Source organism: Zingiber officinale, chromosome 9B (genome assembly GCF_018446385.1).
Source record: "Zingiber officinale cultivar Zhangliang chromosome 9B, Zo_v1.1, whole genome shotgun sequence".
Lineage (NCBI taxonomy): Eukaryota > Viridiplantae > Streptophyta > Magnoliopsida > Zingiberales > Zingiberaceae > Zingiber > Zingiber officinale.
In genome coordinates this window covers 5,812,996-5,831,816 of record NC_056003.1, presented here as the reverse complement: position 1 = coordinate 5,831,816, position 18,821 = coordinate 5,812,996, and the positions used below count along the sequence as shown (strand labels likewise).

General features: G+C 37.4%; 1 protein-coding gene across 1 annotated transcript; it reads right to left on the bottom strand.

Annotated features, from left to right (window-relative positions):
• Nucleotides 1-4,570: 4,570 nt before the first annotated feature.
• Nucleotides 4,571-5,256, bottom strand: LOC122024716 (probable calcium-binding protein CML18). Its single transcript, XM_042583388.1, has one exon. The coding sequence runs from the start codon at nucleotides 5,242-5,244 to the stop codon at nucleotides 4,735-4,737; it is 510 nt and encodes a 169-aa protein (XP_042439322.1). The 5' UTR covers nucleotides 5,245-5,256; the 3' UTR covers nucleotides 4,571-4,734.
• Between the last annotated feature and the right edge of the window lie 13,565 nt (nucleotides 5,257-18,821).

The following is an 18,821-nucleotide window of genomic DNA, read 5'->3' as shown; positions in this document are numbered from 1 at the left end:
GAAAGTTCATGAAGAAATCCTAGATTTTTAAGCAACCTAACCTCATAGAAAAACTCATGAACTATTGTACCACAGGTGAGGGGAAACTTACATAATTTCCGCTTGTTGTTCCTTAAGAAAATGATACCCTTGTGAGGAGGAAGAAGAACTTCTCTTCTTAGTTTTCCCTTTTTGTTTTCTTCTTCTTGTAAGAGGTAAACTTTGAGACTCCTTCTTAGAAATAAGGTTTTCTTAGAGATGAAACCTTAACTTGACTTTTGAGAATGAGGGAGAAAAGCTCTAAGTTTCGGTGGAGAAGGAAAAAGGAGGAGGAAGAAGGAGGAAGAAGAAGAATTAGAAATTCTCTTTCTCTTTTCTCCTTTAAATCCTATTTATTCATCATGGGAATGAATTATGTCTTCATTTATCCCTCCCTTAACTCCTCTATCTCTTCCCTCTTTGATTCTCACGAAAAGTTAGTAGGAAGAGAGGGAAAGAAGGTAATTTGCCTTTTTCTTGCTCCCTCTCTTAACCAAGAGGAAGAGAAGGTAAGCAACTTGGTTTTCTCTTGCTCTTTTACTTAGTTCTTTCTTCTCACCTTTAACTACAATTTCCATTCCTTTCTATCCATCTATTATTCATTATTCTAGTGGTTATCATACACCAATTTAACCCTATTATTTGTGGGAGGTTCAAGGTTCAAACTCTCACCTCTCTATCTTTTTATTTCTATTATTTCTTTTGATTCCTCTTACTTTTATGCTCTAACGAAAAAAATAATACTCATATCTTATAATTTCGTGGGTGTTACACCTCTTCAGGCGCCTACAACTACCCCTGGGCTCCTGGAGTGTGCTGACGTGATTACATCTCGTCGAAAGTTTATCCCGTAAACTTTATCCACCTCCGGGCTCTCAGAACACTAACGTAGGTTGACTAGTCGAAGCATGCCACTGCAGCCCATCGTCTAGGTGTCTATCCACCTGTCCAGGCACTGGGAGCACCTTCGTGCGCTTGGACCTTTGGGCACTCGGACCTCCTAGAGCCCGGAGCCCCTTTTCCAACCTTTGATTTTCTTCATTATAAGGTTAGGCTGACAAGTAATAATACGTAAAGAAGAATAATATTTAATAGTGTTCGAACTGTCTGGTTCTAATTTTGAGTTTCACTGAAACTCTAAGTCGGACGGACACCTACTGTTCCCTCAACTGAGAACGCGCCTTCACTGGATCTCTCCTCTAGTTGTTTACCTCCATTTACCAATCACAGACTTCCTTGATGTCAAGTCTCTTGACTCACCAGGGCTTCTTGACATATCTCAACCAATATGGACTTCAGCCAGTTGTCAACCTAACTGGACTTTTTTCTGCCAGTTTTTAACCAATTTGGATTTCGTGCCACCTATTAACCTAGTTGGACTTCAGCTTGGTGTTTCAGTTCTTTAGACCCATCAAGTTCATATCCTACACACTTGGTAGATAAATTAGACAAACATAACATCTAACTTTAATTTATTTATCATTCATCAAAATCTAAGTTTCACCATTGTGTTAACTGCAACAACAAAGGCTATACTAAAAAATATGGGACTGACTTTAAGGAGACTTTTTCTCCAATTTCAACGATGGACTCTTTTAGGACAATCATGACACTTGTCGCACACTTCAATATGAAACTCCATTAAATGGATATCAAGACAAATTTTTTTAATGGAGGCATTAAAGAAACAATCTATATGGTGCAACTAGAATACTTTGTATCAGGAGATCCAAAGAGTATGGTTTACAAACTTAAGAAGTCCATCTATGGGTGATCTGGTGATAAGGCCGGGGGGTCCTCATGGGCAAAGGATCAACGACACGTAGGGGTCAAGAGTCAAGGGGGGTCAACCCCGTGGGCTCGGCGAGCGGGCACCCTATGCTGATCGCCCGGCCATGCCCTCCAGTCGAAGGAACTGTAACCCAGCCATGAGCCCGGGTTTCAGACGCCAAGGTAAAAAGGCTATATTGCTGAGCGGGTGGTCCGCTCGGTCGTGGCCCAAGGCAAGGGTACAGGGCCGAGCGGTCTGTCCACTCGGCCAAGGAGTCAGGCAACAAGACAAGAGTGTTCGTCCGAGCAGGGGACCATGAATCTCCCCCGGACGGACCAACATCTATGACGGGTCGAAGATAAGAAGCCGCCGAGCAGCTGGACGCTTGGCTCGAGAGGATGAAACCAAAAGACACGGGACAGTAGGGACGTCATCCGAGTAACCTCTGTCGCTGACAACAGGCATGTTCGATGACCAGGCCATACGCAGAATCGTACGATGGAAGGTTCTCCTGTCCCATCAAGGAGGTGCTCGAACTGTAGCAGCATGGCGTCAGGCACGCTCTTCTGACAAGCCCATACTGAAGTATGGTGCAGGACACGTGTATGCCTCGATGTGTGTGCACCAAGCTCATCATAGCTCTATATAAGAGCCCTCAGACTTTGCCGGATGTATGCAATTCTTCATCTTCGGAGCCACCTCCTTGTTTCCCCTTTGCCTGACTTGATCGTCGGAGGGCCGTCGCCGGGAAACCCCACCCTGCTCGATTTTGCTGCAGGATCACCGGAGCGTACGAGGAGACAGCAGGGAGAGCCACGTCCCCAGCGTCCGTTGATTCAACGCTCAGACAGGATCAATGGGTTAAAATAAGCTTCTGGTCAATAATACCACAAATTTCATCAAATAATCTCATTTGGTTTTGAGATAAACGTGTTAGATGGTTGTGTGTATCATAAGTTTAGTGGGAGTAAGTATATCTTCTTGGTTTTATATGCTGACGACATTTTGCTTACCATAAATGATATAGGTATATTAAATGATACAAAGAGATTTCTATCTAGATATTTTGAAATGATAGATCTTGATAACACATTTTTTGTACTAGAAATCCAAATACACTAAGATAATTCTCGAGGTATTCTTGGATTATCGCAAAGGAACTATATCGATAAGGTGCTTAAAAGATTTGACATGTAAGATTGCAAACTAGGTAACACCTCGATCACTAAAGGAGACAAATTTAGTATTAAACAATGCCTTAAAGAAAGCCTCGAGACTCAAGAAATGCAGAAGATTCTCTATGCTTCGGCTGTAAAAAGTCTTGTGTATGCTCAAGTTTGTACACGTTTGGATATTACATACATTGTTGGAGTGTTGGACAAATATTTAAGCAACCCAAGAATGGATCATTGGAAAGCAGCAAAGAGGGTAATGAGATATTTAAAAAGAACTATTGATTTTATGCTCACATATAAGTGGTTAGATATTCTTGAGATCATGGGATATTTTAACTCTAATTTTGCGGGATGCTATCGTATAAGATCCACTTCAGACTATGTTTTTCTGTTGGTCGGCAGAGCTATCTCTTAGAGAAGTGCCAAACAAGCATTGACAACTTCTTCCACTATGGCAGCAGAATTTATATTATGTTACAAGACATCTAATCATGGAATATGACTGAAAATTTTTCTCTATGGATTGCATATTTTGGGAATGATTGAGAAACCACTGAAGTTATTTTGTGACAATAGATCAACTATCTTGTATTCTAACAATAATAGGAGCTTGACAAAATCAAAGTACACCAATATCAAGTTCCATGTTGTGAAAAAAATGTGGAATCACCACATCAGCGGCCCTCCTAGAGTTGCAAGTTCCTTGTTGTGAAAGAAAGAGTACAAAGTAGATAGATTTTGATACAATACATAGGCACAAACTCCATGATAGCAGATCCTTTTACGAAGGATTTACCACCTAATATCTTTTATGGCCATACCACTTATTTAGGTGTTATCAAATTTGGTGAATGCTAGATCTAGTGGGAATTTGTACTTTATATGTTTTCTGTCTATGTTTAGTTATGTTATTGAAACTTGTGTATTTAGAGATTTTCTGATTAAATATAAAGTTAAATGTTTATTTCATTACACTTTGTATAACTTAAGTTAAAGTTTTGATCTCACATTGGTTGAGGAGAACCAGTTGAAAATTGACATAAATAGATTACCTTGCATGTAATTTTCATGTCACATGTTCATGATTGATCTTTGTCATGTGACTATATTGATGTAACTGACAATTGATGGTTTAATTGTGATAGATACAACAAAGATTACATTAATCCTGTGTCTATATAATTAATAGACTAGATTATTAAGGAAGTCATATGACAATGATTACAAAAGTTATGAGCCTATTAAAATTAATATATTTATAAGTTTACACATATGACTCAGTGGGAGATTATTAAAATTTTAGGATCATAATTATAATTATAAATATCTAATGTCATCATCTAAATAAGTCATAAAGTAATATGGTCAAATTTAGAATTAAAGATTGACTTAAGGCTTAATTATTATGAATATAATAATATGAATATCATGTGGAAATTTTGATTTATTGAGGAACTAAATTAGAAATAAGTAAACTTAGGATTTTATTTAAGGATTATGATCCTAATTTAAAGAGAGACGATTATGTTTTGTATCCCACCGGTAAAATTTTTCATTTTGATAGGTTTAATCATTTTATATTTCTATTCTAGAATATTTTATTGATATTCTTTTCTTGAAAAAAACGTGACAATTTTATAGAAGGCAATTGCTTTTGAATCAGAAGCAAGCAAGGGACAGTTCAAGGCTACGGCCGAGCAGCGACATTAATTTATGCGCTTCTAAATCATGAGAGATCTGTTGCAGAAGTGGTTTTGCACTAGGGGGGTTTCACCTCCCTCCGACGCCGTCGATCATCATCTTCTTGAACTCCTCAAAGTTGACGTTGCCGTCGCCGTCGACGTCGACGGGTAGGATCATCCGCGCGCAATCCTCGACGGAGCACTCCTCCCCGAGACGACTCAGCACCCGATGGAGTTCCTCCGCGGAGATCAGCCCGTTTCCGTCGAGGTCGTACACGTCGAACGCCTCCCTCAGCTCCCTGCTGTCGCCGTCTCCGTCGCCGCCGCCTCCGCCGCCGCTTCGGCGGTGGAAGTCGGCGAACTCCTGGAGATCGACGAAGCCGTCTCCGTCGGAGTCCATCTCGGCGATCATGTCGCTGATCTCGGCGGGGGAGGCGTCTAGGCCGAGGGCTCGAAGGACGCCGGCAAGCTCGGAGGCGGAGATCCGACCGTCGCCGTTGGCGTCGTAGCAGGCGAAGACCTTCTCGATCTCGTCCATGCGGAAGAGGCCAAAAGAGCCCGGGGCGTCCGCCGCCATCGCTTCTCCTCTCCCTTCCATTCGCGTAAAGAAATCATTAAAAATTGACGATGGTCGGGGTCAAATAAATAGACAGTCAACGCGAAGTCGTTTTAAAAATTAAAATAATAAAAAAAGTGGATTGAAATAGAAACGCGGTTTCGCATGGGTAATATAATCAATGATTTCTTTTATTAAAAAAATCCCACTTTCAAATTTTAATATATTTCATTTATATTCATCTATGCACAGATTGTTTTAATTTTAGTTCTTTTTAATATAACCATGGAAAATTATCCAATATTATAATTTATTATATTTTATTGAATAAAATCAATTCGTGTATTGATTCGCTTTTATCAACTTATTTCTTAGGGTGGAATAACTTTAAAGTACAGTAAATTAATTTTGTCAACTAATTTTTGGTTATAAATTTTGATATCCAACGACTATAATAACCTTTAAATTTGCGCAATATAATATAATTATAATACAACTTAAAGTGGAAAATCATGAATGCATATGTAATTAATATTTAATTTTTAAAGGAAGAAAATCAAGAAAATTTAATTACAAGCTGTATTTTTTCAGTTTTTGAATAAACAAAAAAATTGTTTCTAAACATTAAGGTGACGTTTGGTTTATGGGTTTGAGAATGAGGGAATGAATTCATTTCCAAATCTTGTGTTTGGTTAATGGGAATGGAATCAAGATTTTGGAATGAAATCCAAAAATTTGGGTATGGATGAAACCCACCCCCTCCCTTGGGTTTTGATAGAATGAGATTGTGAATTAAGTTTTAGACAAATATACCCTTAGTATATTTGTTCAATTTTTTTTAATTTCACACACTCTCTCATCATATTTTATCTCTCCTTATTTTATCATCACATTTTCTCTCTCAAGATAGTTTCTCTCTCTATATTCTCTCCCATCATATACTCTCTCTCCTTATTTTCTCTCTTCATTCTCTTCTATCACACTTTCTCTCCCATTACACACTTTCTACTTATTTTTTCATCATAGTTTCTCTCTCATCGTACTTTCTCTCTCCTCAATCTCTCTCAGCATACTCTCTCTCCTCATTTTCTCTCATCACACTTTCTCTCTCTTTATTCTCTCTCATCACACACTCTCTCTTTATTTTCTCTAATCACACTTTTTCTCTAAGCACACTTTCTCTCTCATCATATTTTCTCTCTCCCAGTCTTGCATTTTCTCTTATCACACTTTTTCTCTCTTCATTTTTTTCCCATCATTCTCTCTCTCTCAACCTACTTTCTCTCTCATCATACTTTCTCTCTCCTCACTTTTTCATTTTCTCTCATAATACTTTCTCTCTCTTCATTTTTTCCATCACTTTTTCTCTCTAAGCATATTTTCTCTCTCCTCAGTCTCTCATTTTCTCTCATCATACTTTCTCTCTCTTCACTTTTTCCCATCACTCTTTCTCTCTCAACCCACTTTCTCTCTCATCATACTTTCTCTCTCCTCAGTCTTTCATTTCTCTCATATTACTTTCTCACCATTTTTTCCCATCACACTTTCTCTCTCATCACACTTTTTCTTTCATTATACTTTTTCTCTTCTCAATCTCTCTTATCATGCACTCTATCCTCATTTTCTCTAATCATACTTTCTCTTTCTTCATTTTTTTTCAACACACTTTCTCTCTCATCACACTTTCTCTCTCATCATTGTCTCTCATCATATATTTCTCTCATATTCAACTTTTTCTTCCATTTAATTTTTTCTCTTATTTTCCTGTAAGGGTAAAAAAGAAAATTTAGGTTCATTCCGATTGAAAATATTTAACTAACCAAACATCATTTTTAAGAATGATACCCAAGCTCATACCCATTCTCATTCCATAATACTATGATACTCATTCCCATTCCGATTCCTAGGAGAGAACCAAACGCCCCCTAGTAGAATGGATAAAGTGACAATTTAGTCCTAATAATTAGGAAATAACTTATACTAATTGCTCTAAAAAAAATCTTAGTCTCCATTAAGCATCTAATTAATATTGAGAAATGGATGCATTGCATAGTGTAAAAACATTTATACGGAGAATATACTACTCTGATGTAAGTAATCAGTTTCATATAAATACATTTAGCATTATATACTATAAATGTAATTTAAAATCTATTTAAAAAAATATTTTTTCAAAAAACAAACATTGATCTCTAGGGCACAGTTCTCTTTCAGACTGGTATTATCCTGCCCATCCCAAATGCACGCCCCCACGTGTGCACCATAGGGTTGCCCATGTGTATTGACTACTCTAGTACTTTTGAAATATAAATATATATATATATATATATATATATATATATATATATATATATATATATATAATTTCAGTTGATTTTATTGATTATTGATTATTTTTGAAAATAATCGATTCGATTTCGTAAAAAAATTTTTATCGATCAACAAGATAAATCGAGAAACACACATGACAACCAGACTAAAAATCTAACATCCTTCAATTACGTCCCTTATTTCAAGGAAAAATTCTTATAAATATATTATAATTAGGATTCAAATTATAAATATATGGATGACAATCCGAATATTTTATCATAATACTATGTCCAAGGACACCATAGCACTTCTTAGTCCTTACAGGTGGTTCGATCCTACCAGTAACCTACTTTAATTGGTATAACATGATGAATTTAGACACTACCCTTCAAACTTAGCGTGAGAATCTATACTAGAAGCTCTTTCGACGTGGTTCCAACAAAAGAGCTCCCTCTCATCCTCTCATAGTGGAGGGGTTCCTTGTTAATTGTAAGTTTATGGAGCCACTTCTTTTATTGGTTTTTTTTTAATTATTAAATGTTTTTATTTTTATTTTAAAAAATAAAAATATTAAAATATTTTTAAAAAAAACTTAGGCAACGTTAATTTTTTTTAGCTGTTCGAATCATTGTTAACTTTTAGCTGTTATTCAACCGTTAATTATTATTTTTTTATTTAAAAAATTATCTATAAATATATCCTCTTAACTTTTTATTCTTCTTATTATTTTTTAAATTCTCTACTTCTTCCAACCACACAAATATCTCAATTTATTTCAAATGGTTAAAAATCCAGATCGATTTATGCTCTATAAATTTTGGAGAAATAAATTGATAGAAGATACAGAAACTATAGATGAACAAAGAATGTTCTGACTATATGAGCAACAACAAATGGTACGCCAAAGAGCTCAAAGTTCTAACAGAAAACAAAGGAGAAGATATGTGAATCGAGATCGTAAAGTCGGACATGCTCGTTTTTTCAATGATTACTTCTCTGATGAGCCAATATCTTGATGATATATTCCGACATTGATTCCGAATGCAAATTAAAGAAGGTTATTTCTTCGTATAGTCGAGCCTTAAAAAATCATTCAGAATATTTTCAATGGAAGGTCGATGCGACAAGAAAAAAAGGTTTATTGCCATTTCAAAAATGCATAGCGGCTATCCATCAATTGATGTACAGAGTCTCTACTGATAATTATGATGAGTACCTACAAATTATTGAAACAACAATCATCCAATGCTTATTCAACTTTTGTCGATGTGTAATTTAAGTATTCGTGACCCAATATTTGAGAAGACCTAATGTTATTGATATCTAATACTTGCTTAAAATGCATGAGCAGAGACACGACTTCCTTGATATGTTGGGTAATCTTGATTTTATGCATTGGCAGTGGAAAAATTACCTCATCGCTTGGAAAGACTAGTTTACTTCAAGAGATCATGACATCCTAACAATTGTACTTGAAGCAGTCGTATCTGTGGACTTATGGATATGACATGTCTTTTTTGGGATTGCAGGGTAGCATAATAATATCAATGTGCTTATAAATCACCTTTATTTAAAACATCTACAAGGAAATGCACTCAAAGTTAATTTTACGGTTAACAATACACAATATACAAAATGATATTATCTAACTGATGGAATTCATCCAAAATGGACTACTTTCATCAAGAGCTTTCCATGCCTCTAGTGTCACAAGAGAAAAATATTTAAGGAACGACAAGAGGCTGTGAGAAAGGATATTGAGCAGGCATTTGGGGTGCTCCAATCTCGACGGGCAATGATTAAAGGTTTAGGACGATTTTGGTATAAGGATAATTTGAAGAACATTATGTATACATGCATTATTTTGCATAATATGATTATTGAAAATGAGAAAAATGTACTACAATAGTTAATTGGTTGAATGATGAAGGAGATCCTCCATCACAAATATTTCAAGGCTCCACCTAAAAATTTTAAAAGTACCTCCAAACAAATTGTGAACTATGTGATAATCAACTGCATCATCAACTTCGAGCCAACTTAATTGAGTATATCTGGACATGCTATGGTTTTGATCAATAAAAAAATAATTTATTAATTGCGATACATTTATTGTAATATTTATATATTTTTAATTATTAATGTCATTTCATATTAATAATTTGTGAATTTAAATTTTATTAAAATTTAATTATATATATATATATATATATATATATATATATATATATATATATATATAGAGGATTGATATGCTGCGGGACTTATATCCTGATCGGTCTGTGGACCGATCAGGATATGTCCTGATCGGTCCACAGACCGATCAGGATATGTACTGATCGGTGTGATCAGCTTTTTATTTATTTTTTGTTTTTTTAATATTTTAAATTTAAAAAATCAATTAAAAAATTAAACATTTCCTTATATAAATTTTTAATACCTTAATATATCCTCTTAACATATTACAATACTCAATAAATACTTAAATTAATTTTATTTTATTTTTTTTTAAAAACCAAACACTATAACCTAATTGGGAAGCCTAAACCTCATAGGTAAAATCTAAAAAAAAAATAACTTTAATACTACAACCAAAGCCTGAACCCTAAAAATAAACTCTTAAAAAAATATTTTATATTTTATTTTTTTTTCAATTATTTTTTTAATTCATAAATTAAAAAAAATAAAAACAATTGTTATCTGCGCGGCGCGTACAGTCGTGCACTGTGACGTCGTGTAGGATAACAAATTTATATATATATATATATATATATATATATATATATATATATATATATATATATATATATATATATATATATATATATATATATGATGTAGAATAGAAAAATGAGAGAAATACATATAATGAATAGTATGAGATCGTGAAAGAGTTGTTGATAATTGTTTTGATGGTAGAAAATGTGTAAGGTTTTTTACTTTTAGCGTGAATGACAATAAAGGAACTCATGAAGAGATTTCATGACTATGGATACCCTTACACGTTTTCCCTTCGGTTGCAGTACATGTCAGTAAGTATTTCCATTTTGCATGTGTATATACAAGAATGGATCTAGAAATATTATCGCGGAAGGAGGATAACGAGCTAGATATAATAAATATATATTTAAAAAATCATCACATAATAAAAATTAATTAATAAAAACTATCGATATTACCTCTAAAGATAAATAATTTCTTTTAATTTGGACATTCAACTACATATTAATGTATCTATTTTTAGAGAATATTTTATTAATTAGAATTTAGTATAAATTTTTTTAAATATAATGGTCCTACAGTAGTAATTATAAATAATAAATTATACTGTTACAATAACTCTGCTACTACTCTATCCTTTCATAGCAAAATATTACAGCTGCCCTCTTGTCCTTAGTGGAGCCCTCCCGGCGTATATATCCAATAGTCGTGGTGCGAACAGTGTTGTTCTCATTTAAAATGATGAATACCAGTGCCACTGATGAGAAGGGTATATAAGCACTAGAAATGGTAATTGCATCCGACGCAAAATGCACTTAGAAATCCAATGAACATCTATTTCAACTCAATAGCTTACTTTTATATATAACTCAATAAAATGAAAAAAAAGAATTAATTCTACTATAACTCATCAATCTCTAAAAAAGCTGCGTTAACATTCTAATTAAATATAATTATGTAGCGATCTCGTCAAGCTTGACGGAAGTATATAATTAACTACTCTATCTCCGTATTTAATTCCATCGCTAAAAACTGATTTTTTTTAAATGAAGCTTCGCTGAGCTCCTCTTTGCGATCCGTTTAATTGGGAAGTACTCATAGACGAGGAGGAGCTCGTGGTTGTCGCTTAGTGATGGAACCGCGGAGGCTGACGAGGTTGTGGTGGTGGATAGAATTGATGGCGACCTACCTCTAGAGCTTTCAGTGTCAAGAATCCGTGGCAATTAGCCTACTAGAGTGATATCCGTATGGGCTTAAGTTTGCCATCAGTAGAGGTTCTAAGTTTAAATTACTTGTTATCTATATTTACAAATTTCAAGCAAACAAAATCTCTGAGAATCCGTATGGGCTTAAGTTTGCCATCAGTAGAGGTTCTAAGTTTAAATTACTTGTTGATCTATATTTACAAATTTCAAGCAAACAAGAACATTGTTACATTAGGGAATTATTGTTGAACAATCTGTTATGAGATATTTTGAAAAAACAAATACTAAATTTATAAATTAAATTTAAACTTATCTATTGAGATGACCTAAACAGATAATCTAGACTGTCAGCCTCGAAAGTCAGGTCGAGCTGCTAGATTTTCAAGAACACTACAAAAAAAAAAAAATTATATTGGGACAAATTTTTAAAAAGTTTTCATTGTAAAAATTTTTGGGACGAATTCTGCGATGAAAAAATTTTCATCCAAAAATTCTCGTTGCTAACATGGCGATGAATTTGGGGAAGAAATTGACGACAAATAATATTTTTATCGTCAAATTCGTCGACAAATTTACAACAAAAATAATATTCGTTGCAAATTGTTGCAAAATTAAAGACAAATTCAGCGACAAAATTGACAACAAATTATAATTGTCACCAAATTCGTTGCAAATTCTGCAACAAAAATAATATTCGTCGCAAAATTATTATAAACAACTCTATGACAAAAATAACTCTTGCACCAAATAATATTTTTGTTGCAGAATTTGTAACGAATTTGACGACGAAAATAATAATATAAAAAATTGTGATCTACGACAAATTAATTTTCATCCCAAATTTACAACAAATTTGGCGATGAAATATCAATATAAAAAAAATTTATGATCTACGATAAATTAATTTTCATCCCAAATTTATAATAAATTTGGTGACAAAAATAATAATAATAAAATTTATGATCTGCAACAAATTAATTTTCATTTCAAAGTTTACCCCAGATTCTAGGACGAATATGTGGATTTGTCCTAGAACTAGGACGGAAATTAATTTATCGCAAAATTATCGAATTACGATAATTTGACGAAAAATTATGTTCATCACCAAATTCGTCTCTAAATCCCAAAAATTCTAAAAGAACCAATTTGTTTCTGCAATTTCCAATCCAATACATATAAACCTGTATATAACAAAATTAAATACCACATCATAAACATTCAACATATCTTACCTAATATTATCACATCCTATTTAACATATATACACATCTATTAATATTTGAAATTAATTTTACAATAATACAAATCCAAAGTTTTCAAAAAGCTATACAAGAACTTTCTTCTTCAAGACTCCAAGAACTTATACAAGTCCAATACTCCAACAAGTAATACAAGTTCAACACTCCTAAAAGTTATACAAGTTTTTTCAAAATAAACTATACATACATCAACTCATATTTTTTTTCCACAAATTGTCTTCCCCATTAAATCTTCTTTTCCTACATAAAAACAAGCAAACAAACCAGATCATTTCTAACAAGAAAGAAAAATACTTACATTATAAAGTTAGAGTGATAATAGAGGTTGGTGATTGACTTGAATATCAATATGTATGTTTTGCTACTTACAAATAATGTAGCACGATGAATTTGAATGCCTTTGTTACCAATATGTTATTTTTCTGCCTTTATGGTTCATATGCAAACATGAAACTTTAATTTTTCCTGCCGTATGATTCTCTGTCTGATCATGCCGTCGACCATGCATCTTGTCGAAGACACTGGTCCCTAAGAAGATATCGTTAGCTACTTCCTTTATCCCTTACCGGGCCGAGCGGAGGAACCGCTCGGCTAGCGCCTTCCGGGCGACACCAAGGCCAGGCCGATCTGGATGTCCGCTCGGCCGGTGATTTGATGTCCGACTCCCCCTTGTAAAGCTAAGGCTCGACTCTTTCACCTGCCGGGTAGAGGCTGTATCCCCTGCTCGGCCGAGCGGGATGGACGCTCGACCCCTGTCTTTCCCTGCTTGAGTTTCATGAGCGTCGGAAGCTCGGTGTTTGACCGAGCTGTCGAAGTGTCAGGTCGGTTACTCTTCCTGCTGATCAGGAAGGTAGTTCGTCCGATCGGCCGCCTGCTTAGGACTTTGACCTCCTACCGGGAGGGCCCCACCTTACCACCGGATCACATATCTTCCCTTCAAGTCTAGTCGAAGGAGGTTGAAAGTCCGACTGACTGGATGAAATTAGTCCAATGCTCCGCCGGCCTCTCGGTCGTGCTACTAAAGAGGGTCCGATTGGCTCCCCGCTGTCGATCGACGGAGCTTATGTCGGTACTTATGCAAAATTCACCATTCTGGGTCCTGGTCCGCGGGCGGTCAAAGCTGACATCATCCGGATCTCCTCGAAATTCGTGTAAATCATCGTCATTAAACCAAGCACGCGGCCATGCCCGGTAATGGAACCCATTAAATGCGCCCCTGTAGATGAATGCCACGTAGCGCCTCCGCCGTCACCACGCGATCGGCGCGTCAGAGGTGACGTGACGTGCGGCGGTTCAAATTCGACGGTTGGATGTGTGCGTCGATTCTCGTGACTTAGATCGGACGGCTCCGCTCAGCCTAGCCCGATCTTTATAAAACCGCTACACCGACTTCTATTTCATTGTTGCTGCCTTCGAGTTCGTGTGCTCCGGCGGTTGTCCGCGTTAAGTGCTTCGGCGATTCCCGACTTTCTACTCCAGCGCTTCCCTTTCCTGTAAGCTTCCACTTCTGTTCCTTCCTCTTCCTTTCTCACCCTTTAGCATTTTCCGGCGTTCCCCCCTTTTGTCCAATGAACTTCTTCTCTGTTTTTCCAGCGATCTCTTTAGCGAATCCTTCTGCTTCCTTGTTTTCCGATCATGGCCAATTCCTCCTAGCCAGTCGACCTTGCCCCTAGTCTTTGGTATACCACCATGGAGACCAGGTTTGATGCGGGCGATGCGGCACACCTTATTAATGCTTTCGACATCCCGCCCGACCACGAGATTGTCTTGGCTGGACCGTCTGATCGACCACACAACCCGCCAACCGACACTATTTGTTTCTTCCGAGACCAGTTCGTGGTCGGTCTCCATTTCCCCATCCATCCGTTCATCACCGAGGTTTGCAACTATTTCCGAGTCTCGCTCGCCCAGCTTGTTCCCAACTCTTTCCGCCTGTTACGCGGTGTGGTCGTGCTATTCAAAGTGCACAACATTCCCCTTAAGTCTCAGATTTTCCATTACTTTTACTACCCCAAACAGTCTGAGTTGGGCACTTTCCTTTTTCAGTCTTGGATTGGTTTAGTCTTTTTCAATAAAATGTCTTCCTCCAATAAGCACTGGAAGAATTATTTTTTCTACTTGCGTCTTCCCGAGCTGCCATACTTCTGAACCCAATGGCAGATCGCCCTACCACCTCCGCCCGAGATGAAGAGGTATAAGACTCGGCCGGAGTACCTTCATGCGACCAACATGCTTGCCGGCCTGAAATTCGACATCCACACGCTGTTGCCAAAAGGCATCTTGTACATGTTCGGGTTGAGCCCGATCCGAACTAGTCTCCCGAGCGGCATTGGTAAGGAATTTCGCCTTGTTTTTTTCTTTGGGCATAACTGATTTTCCTTTTTTTCTTTTGCAACTGACACTATGATGAAATTGGTAGCGCTCGGCCTGATGAAGCTCAAGGCTGCCAAGGTCGAGGCAGCTGCAGCTAAGGAGATGGAGCGGCTCGGCCTTACGCTGGTCGGCTCGCACGAGGGTGAGAGCGAAGCAGCTCCAACTGCTGGCGAGGGGTTTGTCGCTTAGACTTCCCACATTGGAGTGGCGGGGGAGACCGCACCTTCCGGGGCACAGCAAACTGCTCGGACTGAGGGGTCTGAGTCTTCCGGCGACGAGCTTCCACGGATAGGTCGCAAACGTCGTCGGACGGGGACACCCTCTCGCTCAGCCGCTTCTGTCGTGCACGCGTCCGAACAAACAGGCGTTCCTCCGGTAGCTATCGAAACCGTGGATGCGATATCTTCTGATCGGACTCCTTCTCAGTTCGAGTTGCCGTCTGAACCCCTCGCCGTTCAGCCGTTCAACTCTCTGCCCCCCCCCCCCCCCGCTCGCCGAAGAGTTTTGCATTTTGGCATCCACTCTGCTTCGGCCGGTCAGTCCTCAGGCCCTTCGGCGTTCGCTCAATCTACCCCGAGCGGTCGAAGGTCAATAAAGGCAATTTTGCATCTTCCAACGGAGGAGCACTGCCCCAGGCCGATCGGCCCACGGCTCCGGAACATCAGATAATTATTCGCGGGCCGCTCTCCAAGGTGTGGGAGGACGCTCGAGCGCACGCCGTGACCATGCCTCCCGGTTTGGTGGGCAACAGCCATATGCAGATGGCTACCGGAGTAAGTTCTGTTGATTCATGATGCACCTCTTCTATCTCGGTACTAACACTCTTCCGCTCGACTGCAATACTGGTGGAGAGCGTGGCGGTGTGCAACCGCCTGACGCTTTTGGAGGAGGAGCTCAAGCAGCTCAAAATTTCTAGTGGAGCCCCCTCCCAAGGGCTCTCATATGCCGAGCTTCAGGCCGATATGGCCAAAACGAAGAAACTCCTGGAGGCTGAGCGGAAAACCTCATCCGTGTTGGTTGGTCCTAGGAAGATCGTACCGGTTCCACTGTACAAAAATTTTGTACAAGTGTCGAACATTTCCTAAACAACCTATTGTGTTCTTTAGAAATTAAATTAGGAATCGCAAACGGAACTTAACATTATTAATTTCAAATCTAACTTATCTGTTCTTAATGGTTTAGATTTGTATCGCAAACGATGCTTAACATTATTGATCCAAATCCACCTATGTTATAAATTCAATTAAATATTAATTTCCAAAATTGACTTCCAGGACTACATGGCGAGACACTAGTCCTTCTTGGGTATGGGATCATCCACCACCGCCTAGACAAAGCCTTTTAAGGAAAGCTAATATTTAATTTCCTTATATAACTCTAGGTTTAACCAAAAGGAACAATCAAATCACAAATTCGAAAAATAAAAAAAACACAAACTCGAATCACAAATTCAAAATTCTAGAATCATATGCCTCATGTGTTTGGAATTCATACAAAGAAAAACTAGCATGATATGGAAAACAATTACTAGTTATACCTTTTCTTTGTATGCTAATAACCTCGAGATCTTCTGCTGTATTCATCGTCTCCTCTTGGACATCGTGTGGGCGACGATCCTCCAAGATGAACACCACCACAAAGACTCCTCCTCCTTCTCTAAGTTTCGGCCACTACCACCACCAAGGAACAAAAGAGAGCAAGAGGAAAGGGAAAGGGAAAGGGTTGGCCACAATAGAAAGCACAAGCATGAGAATAAGAATTGATTCAATACCTACTTCTCCTCTTCTTCTCCTTCTCTTTGTATCCGGCCACACAAAGTAACCACAAGAGGTGGCCGACCCTAGCATGAAGAGAAGCAAGGGCCGACCCTTAGGAGAAAACTAGAGAGAAGAGAGAAAAGAATCGAATCCCTCATGAGGTCTCTCCTCCCCTTCTTTTATAATATTTGCCCAAGGCAAATAAGGGAAAGATTTTTACAAAAATTAAAACCTTCCTCTTGTTTTTTCCTTTTCCCCTTTTATTTTTCCTTTTCTCCTTTAATTGATTGATTGGCCGGCCCCTTGCTTGGGCACCAAGCAAGGGTGGCCGACCCTTAAAAGAAGGAAAATAATCTTTGTAAAAATTTTATATGCAAAGAGGGAAAGTTCTTATAAAATTTTACAAGCCCTCTTTTAATTTCCTAATGTGGATGTTAAAAAAGAAAAGTTTTAAAAAATTAAAACCATGTTTTAAAATTTCCTTTTTTAACATGGTTACAAAAATAGAAAGTTTCAAATTTAAAACACCCTTCCTTTTTTTCAAAACCATGAGGATGGTTAAAAAGGGAAAGTTTTAAAACTTTTAAACTTTTTTTTAAACCATGTGACATAATTCAAATAAGGAAAGTTTTATAATTTAAAATCTCTCTTTTAAAACTTGTAGATATCTAAAAAGAGAAGATTTTAAAAATTCAAAATACCCCTCTTAATTTGAATTATGTGGCCAGCCCCTTCATGAAGCATATGGCCGACCACCTTAAGGAGAATATGGCCGGCCCCTTTGGCTTGGTCACCAAGTCATGGGTCGACCCCTTCTTTGACACCAAGATGGGATTCTCATGAGTGGTTATGAGGCATTAATGAGGCTACGACAGGGACCTAGAGGATAAATTGATTTTGGCCTCTCGACGAGCTTGAGTATCCCGTGTTCGCCCCGAACACACAACTCAAGTTCATCAATAATAATTCATTCCACTAGAGAGTTATTATTGCACTACCGTACCAATCCCAAATTACATTATGGGCTCCTTCTTATCATGAGTGTGTTAGTCTCCCTGTGTTTAAGATATCGGATGTCCACTAATTAATTGAGTTACTGACAACTCATTTTAATTAATGTCTTAGTCCAAGAGTAGTATCACTCAACTTTATCGTCATGTCGGACTAAGTCCACCTGCAGGATTTAATATGACAATCCTTATGAGCTTCTCTTAGGGACATTATCAACCTAGATTACCAGGACACAGTTTCCTTCTATAATCAACAACACACACTATAAGTAATATCATTTCTCAACTTATCGGGTCTTTTGATTTATCGAACTAAATCTCACCCTTTGATAAGTCAAAGAAATAAATATTAAATATATGTGCTTGTCATTATATTAGGATTAAGAGCACACACTTCCATAATAACCGAGGTCTTGTTCTTTTATTTAGTCAGTATAAAAAGAAACTACTTCAATGGTCCTACTCAATACACTCTAAGTGTACTAGTGTAATTATATAGTCAAGATAAACTAATACCTAATTACACTACGACTGTTCTGATGGTTTGTTCCTTTCCATTTCGGTCGTGAGCTACTGTTTATAATTTATAAGGAACTGATAACATGATCTTCTGTGTGTCACACCACACACCATGTTATCTACAATATAAATTAATTGAACAACTACATTTAGCATATAAATGTATGCATTTGACCAATGTGATTCTTAAATGTTTATACAAAAAGCTAGACTTTTAGTATACACTCTAGCAATCCGATCGACAGATAATGATGAGTCGACTTGAGGAACAAGTCCGGTCATATAACCATAAGCTCCAGCTGGCCACAACCAGGAAGATTAGGGTCATCACCGACCTGGATGCGAAGAACGTGGAAGCTCGGGCCCTGGAAATGATCAGATGACTCGGAAGCATAGCTTGGTGGCAGACAGACTTCTTTGAAGCAGCAGCAGGAAGTCGGAGTGGTTGGAAGTCCAATTGGA

Coding starts and splice junctions, on each gene's coding strand:
- LOC122024716 (XM_042583388.1), bottom strand. CDS start 5,244: ATGGAAGGGAGAGGAGAAGCGATGGCGGCGGACGCCCCGGGCTCTTTT.